Below are 6,936 nucleotides of genomic sequence, written 5' to 3'. Positions count from 1 at the left end.
TACCCAGATAATTTCTAATATCATTATTTTATTTTAGGCACATTTTAAAATTCTCTCTCTGTATTTTAATGGTAAGATGTTGTCCAGACTTTTATTTTATTTTTTTCTTGCCAAGATTTCTCACATACCTACTTAAAAAGATTAGGTGTTGCATGGGGTTGTTGTACAGAGTAGTTTTGTTTTATAAACTGCAGAAAATTTTCACAAGTGTTTCTACTCCTTATCTGGGGATTAACACCAAACTCCTGCCAATGTTTTTCTTAAACGCTACACATGCTCTTTCACAAACACTCTCCCTCACATATTTTCTGCAGAGATGTGCCTCCTTAAGAAAAATCCCTGAGCTTCTAAAATTCCTAGGTATGAAGTGACTGCATAAGAACACAGCACAATGTGAAGGGAATTAAACTGAACACTTTTATCTTTGCTTACGAAAAAAAAAAAAAGCAGGTAGCAATGTATTCATCTGCCGTCTTTGTTCCCTTACTAAAGATCAACACTCTTCAATCTTTGAGAGCCCTGAAAGACAAGGCAGTGCTGATGAAACGAAGGGGACACACTCAGAGGAGCAGCCACTGGGCTTTCCCTGTAGAAGGGTCTCAGTGCCTTCAGCAGTTAATTTGCAAGGAAAAAACCCCGTTGGGAGCCTTCCACCTACTCTAAAAGCAAACATTCTTAACAGGCGGTATTAGTGTGGTGTTAAGAGAGGCATGCTTTAACCTAAAAGGTGTCATTTTATGAGCAAAAACTGGGTAAACCTTCAGAGACTTGCAATCACTGTTTTCCCTTCCTTGATGCCAAAATCTTCACAGGTTAAGATGACCTCACACACCCATTGTGATGCTCAAAACCCAGGAGGATCTTAAAGAAAAGCTGCTTTGCACGAACTGTATACATGCGGCTTCCTGCTCCTGCGAGAACTGTCACTGGTTTTCATTTCATGCGTTTGAAAAACACACCAGCCATGTGTGTGAGCCTGTTAATTAAAACAAAAACAGAACTGTTTCTGTTGTACTTTAGAACTACAGAAACTTTGAGGCCAAGCGGGGCAAAAGAAACAGCAGCACCCAGTCTGCTCCTGGGTCCCACGGCTGCCAGGGAATGAAGCCACTGTACTAGAAAAAGCCAGGAAATAGGCACCGGAATTAAGAGAGGCGAATGAAAAGAAAAAAAAATTCTAGTAAGGCTCAGAATTGGATGTATTAAAATGCCTTTTCCATTCCTGAGGGACTCTTTCATATCAAAGTTTCTGGCCAGTGAAGGCTTCCCTGTCTAACGTGATTCCAAAGTTAGCCTCTTCTCAAGAGGAAAGAATAGCTTCAGTGGCTTCAGAGGCCATCCCTGGGTCAGGCGTGGAGTCTATTGCTGCCGGAGCTGCTGAGTCATTGCCACCTTGGGAGCTGCTTGACCTCTGCTTAGTTTACCTAGAAGGTAGAGGGAAGCCTTCAGCTGAGAACACTCCACAAGCAAGGCTTCTAATCACGAAGTATCCACTGACTTTCCCTAGCACCTGAACCCAAAGCATTTAAGGATTACCAATCTACATAAGTTACATTAGAATACCAAAACACTGATCAGTTAAAAAAAAAAAAAAAAAAAAAAAAAAAAAAACACCAAACACCCAAAAACTCACTGTATTCTTCACAAGGGAAACACTACCAAAAAAAGCAGCAAATATAAAAACTATCTTCTAGTCCCTTTTGAATACGGATTTCATCTCCTAAGGGCAGTAAAAGCATGGATCAGACAGCACTTCTCTAAAAGGATGCTTATTCAATACCTTCAATAGTCATCCAAAGCAGGATGTAAAAAAGCTTAGGGGTGTGTAGTGGGGTGGTGTGGAGGAAGGCAGGAAGCAGCAACAACAGGAAAAAAAAAATTAAATGACAGTCAAGGCATTCATTATACTCTGTATCTTAAAGGCAGGAGCAAAAAACACCTCAATAATATATACCATTGTCTTTTATGAGGGACACACCCAATGGTGTCCTTCCATACTATTTTCCCATACTTTCCTTCTTTCTCTTCTTTGGTTTAATATTACAGGAATAGTAAACTAAATAAATATTCATTCTGTATTTAAAAAAATTTATTTGTGATCTGTACATGTGATAAAGTGGGGCTTCGCTGTAGACCTTTAAAGGCAAAACAAAACAAAAATCCAAAGTAAAAATGTATAAATACAATATATATTTTCTTACAAAAATGGGAGATTTACAAAATATACATACTGTACTTATCTCTATTTTACAAATTTCACATGCACTTAAAAGATACAGCACAAAAGATGCCAAAACCTGTGTTGGAGTTTTAAAAATCTGACAGATGAGATAGTTTTGAAGGTTGAAGAAACACAAGATCGATTTTAACTTTAATGTAAAAAGCAGTTCCACTCAAGTGAACATTACATATATAAAGTAACTTGTACACTTTACAGTACCCTCTATGATTGGCATTTAAAAACTGTTCTGAGAAACAGGATAGTGTTGCAAGATTGGAGGGTAGTGTCAAAGGTGGGGTAAAGGTTAGCTCCCATGATTCTCTGCTCAGCTTTACCCCATCATGCAAAAGAATCCGAGTTCTATTACAGAAAAAAAGTACATGATTTAAGATTAATAAATTTAAGTCTTCCAGCACATTTCAAAGAACTCCAGAATCACTTTGAAGTTTACCTTCTATTAATGACTTTCTTTAAAGATGGGGCCCATGGTTCGAACTTTCCTCTTCGTTCACTATGGTATCTGCTGATCGCCTCCCAACCCAACCACACAGAGACAGGGTCAGCAAATGGATGATGTTTAATATACAGATTGATGGAACCAAGAAAACAGGACAAAATGGCTCTTTGCTTTTTTTTTTAATTAACTTTCCTTTATTATGAGGCTGAAGGCATTATGTCTTTTACCTCAAAGGATCCAAATGGGAGAAAAAAATAGAAATATAGGCTTATAGCAAGAAAAAATAAATGAAGGGAGAGATTTCCCTGAATATTTTAACAGAGTCTGTTGGATCATGTGTTCCGAATTAAATTTATTTAAAACAGACAACAAAACCTCTTACATTTCCTTTAGCGAAGTCAGAACCTCTGGCTTAACGGTGTGTGATAGCACACTGCTCTTCACTTTTCCTTAAAAAGGAATGTTTATCTCAACCAAATTAACAACCAACGGGAAACCTCAGATTTGCGCTGCTTTGCCTATAAAAGTTGCTGTCTTCACAGTTATGCCTTTCCACAGGGAGACACTTTTGTTTCCTCTTTTGTCTCTTACAACAAAGACAAGGGGAAAAATGCATTCCTGTTTTGAAAAGCAACAAGTCATCACTTCTTTTCAGGGTATTAGACCAAATAAAACACCCGTCTTTCTGCCTCCTTCCTTCCCCAGAAAATGAAAAAGTAGCAAAAATACCTACTCCACGTCTCCTTGGCCTCATCTCAAAATGTTATCATCATTTCTTTTGCATCCTTACATTAGGATCTAGCAGGCAGGCCTCCCAAGACTTCCAAATGCTTATTTTACAAGACTTGAAAGGAGTACGGGAGGAAAAACAGGCGGGAGGGGGCAGGGGAGGAGAGACCGTAATGTCTGACCCTGGAAATTAACCCATCTGGGCTCCAGTTTGGCCCCAGTGAAAAGAGATTATGGTTTGACCACTGCTTGACAAGGACGCCGCAGGAGGCCCTCCCTCTTTCCAACAAAGCAGCCACCGCAGACAGGGTTGTACCTTTCCCGGGGCCTCACAGGGGTCTGGACAGGCCACTCGCCCTGCAGCAGGGGGATCACTCACAGTCCCCGTTCAGCCCCGGAGCTGGGAGAAACTCACAGCAGTCTCTGCTGGTCTCAACCTTCTATTAGGCCCAAGCTGGGCCGTACCTTTCACGATTCACATCGCCGTTATCATCATCTTCCTGCAAGTCTTTGCCTGAAATCTTTTCATCCAAACCGCTTTCCACCCAGGTCTCCTTTTCCAAATCGCCCCTCGCCCCAAATCTGCAAAGAACTTCTCACTTCCAGGTCACTTCTCAGTAGAGGGGGAGAAGGTTACAGAAACAGGCCCCCACCCAGCAGTTCTGTTCCCTACCGTGCCTCTCCTCTTGCAAGAGGGCAGGGGTGGGAAAGGTGGGGAGGGGCCGGGGCTCATACTGCAGTCTCCCCCTTGCTGCTGTGGCTAAGTCTGTGGTAGAAGCGGCGCCACGACTGCAAGGTCTTGCCCGACCAGATCCAGAAGCCAGTGGTGATGCCCACGATCATGGTCATCAGGTACTTGATCATGAAGACGGTGAAGTCGGGGCTCATGGGCGGGAAGTGGCCGGGCGGGCAGGGCACGGCATAGCTCTTGCACGTCTGCAGGAGCCAGGTGCGTTCCCAGTGCTCGCGGAAGGCCTGCTCGTAGAAGTAGCAGGCCAGGACGATGGTGGCGGGCACTGTGTAGAGCACGCTGAAGACGCCGATGCGCACCATGAGCTTCTCCAGCTTCTCGGTCTTGGTGCCGTCGTGTTTCATGATGGTGCGGATACGGAAGAGGGACACGAAGCCGGCCAGCAAGAAGGACGTGCCGATGAAGAGGTAGACGAACAGAGGCGCCAGCACGAAGCCCCGCAGCGCGTCCACACTGGATAGGCCAACGTAGCACACCCCGCTGAGCAGGTCCCCGTCTACCTGGCCCATGGCCAGGATAGTGATGGTCTTGACGGCGGGCACGGCCCACGCGGCCAGGTGGAAGTACTGCGAGTTGGCCTCGATGGCCTCGTGGCCCCACTTCATGCCGGCCGCCAGGAACCAAGTGAGCGACAGAATGACCCACCAGATGGAGCTGGCCATGCCGAAGAAGTAGAGCACCATGAAGAGAATGGTGCAGCCCTCCTTCTTGGTGCCCTGCGCCACCGTGCGGTAGCCATCGTCCGAGAAGCGCTCCACGCACACGGCGCGGTCCTCCAGAAGGAAGCCGGCCACGTGCGCCACGGCCACCATGAAGTAGCAGCCCGACAGGAAGATGATGGGACGCTCTGGGTAGCTGAAGCGCCGCATGTCCACCAGGTAGGTGAGAACGGTAAAGAGCGTCGAGGCGCAGCACAGCACCGACCACACGCCCACCCAAAGGCGGGCGAAGCGCCTCTCCTCCTCCTTAAAGTACATCAGGCCGTTGGCACGGCCCGGTTCGCACGGGGCGCCGCAATCGCGCTCACCCAGGAAGCGGTAGCCCAGGTAGGGGGGCACCTTGAGCTGACGGGGGCATGAGAAGGGGAAGGCGGGACGCCCCCTGCCATCTGAGGCTCCCGGGGGCAGCGCGGTGAAGGGCAGGTCCGGCAGGTAGGGCGCGGTAGGGTAGGCTGTGGGGCCGCCGCCTGGGCCCCCGGAGCCGTCCGACGTGTTCTGGCCCACGCAGATCTCGCCCGCACCGTGCACCGGGAAGTTCTCGCAGCGCAGCCGCTCGGGCCACTGGAAGCCGAACTTGTTCATGAGCGCCTCGCAGCCCTGGCGGGCGCGCTCGCACAGAGAACGACACGGCGGGATAGCCTGATCGAGCACGGTGCACACAGGCGCATACATGGAGCATAGGAAGAAGCGGAGTTCGGGAGAACACTGCACCTTCACCAACGGGTAGAACTGGTGCACCTCGAGGCCCGCGTCCTCTTGGTTCGTGTGGCCCAACAGGTTGGGCAGGATGGTCTGGTTGTAGGCGATGTCCGTGCACAGCGGGATGGAGATGGGCTGGCAGAAGCCGTGGTCCGGCACGGAGATGCCCTTCTCTCCGTGGTACGGCTGCGCCCCGGCGCCCGCGGACAGCGCGCCCAGCAGCGCCAGCACCAGGGCACAGAGGCCCAGGGACGAACGCGGAGCGGCCGCTCCGGGGTCCCGCATCGCCGGCCGCAAGTGCAGCGGTGCTCTCAGCCTGAGGAGTGCGACGAGGCGGTTGGGAAAGACTTGGATGCGGGTAGGCGCCGCCGCGCCCGGCGCATGAGAGTCCTCACGGCGCCGGGGCCGGGCCGTGGGCGGCGCGGAGCAAAGGGCGCTGCCGCCTGGGTGCCCGCGCCGCGGGGGCGCCGCAGACGCCGCCGCCCTGCACTCGCAGGGCCGCTGGTGGCCCAAAACTCGTCAACCTGGCTTGGAGGCGCCGAGAAGGGCCGCCTCGCTCTTCCCGCCGGGACGTAACGGTGCGGCTCCCTCCGCCGCGAGGAGCAACAAGCGGCTCCGGCACCCTTCAAAGTTTGCCCAAGTCTCTGGACCCCCGGCGCACGGCAGCGCGCACGCCCCCCGCTCTTGGTCCGGCCCCGGCTAGGAGAACCCCTGCCGCCGCCGCCCGCTCGCCCCGGCCGCCGCCTCCGCGGTGCTGCCCCGCCTCCTGGCCTCCAGGCTCCGCTCGCCACCGCCTCCTTCGCCTCCTCCTCCACACCCCGCTCCTTCTTCAGCCCCAAAAGCTCGGCCCCAAGTTTCAGCCAAACGGCCGGCTCTTGCTGAGTCCGATCTCGGCCCCGGAGTCGGGAGCACGGCGAGTTCTTTTTGGAAACCCAGTCACACTGCGTCCGAAACCGCGAGGTGCTCGTGCCCGCGGCCTGGCCCCGGCCCCTCCAGCCCCTCGCAGCCCCTCGCAGCCCCAGCAGCGAGTCCTGGCGCCCGCCGCCGCCGCCCGCCGGGAGGGAGCGCCGACTAACGCCTCGGAGTCGCGCTGGTCGCCAGAAGAAGCGTCGGGCTCGCGGGGTTCCGGGCCGGCCCGCCCCCTCCCCTCCCCTCCCCCCATTCACAAGCCATTCCGGGGGCGGCCCCAGGCCCCGGCGGCCCAATGGCGGCCTTTGTTTTTTCGGTGGCCGCCTTCGGATTGGGCGGAAGTCGGAAGGGGCGGGCGCGGGAGCGGCGGAGGCGGTGTCCGCGGCTCTCTGGGCGGATTCCTGAGGGGAGGGGCGGGGGACTGGGAGGGAAAAGTTCGGAAAAACTTTTA

At 52.0% G+C, this 6,936-nt stretch overlaps 1 protein-coding gene across 1 annotated transcript; it reads right to left on the bottom strand.

Moving 5' to 3' along the window:
- Positions 1-2,074: 2,074 nt before the first annotated feature.
- FZD7 (frizzled class receptor 7) lies at positions 2,075-6,653 on the bottom strand. The gene has a single exon (XM_054479138.2). It carries the CDS (start codon positions 5,859-5,861, stop codon positions 4,137-4,139), a length of 1,725 nt encoding a protein of 574 aa, XP_054335113.1. The 5' UTR covers positions 5,862-6,653; the 3' UTR covers positions 2,075-4,136.
- Positions 6,654-6,936: the final 283 nt, after the last annotated feature.

Source organism: Pongo pygmaeus, chromosome 11 (genome assembly GCF_028885625.2).
Source record: "Pongo pygmaeus isolate AG05252 chromosome 11, NHGRI_mPonPyg2-v2.0_pri, whole genome shotgun sequence".
Lineage (NCBI taxonomy): Eukaryota > Metazoa > Chordata > Mammalia > Primates > Hominidae > Pongo > Pongo pygmaeus.
This window is presented reverse-complemented; position numbering and strand designations above follow the sequence as displayed.

Excerpts from the sequence above, each read along its gene's own strand:
- FZD7 (XM_054479138.2), bottom strand. The coding sequence starts at position 5,861 with ATGCGGGACCCCGGAGCGGCCGCTCCGCGTTCGTCCCTGGGCCTCTGT.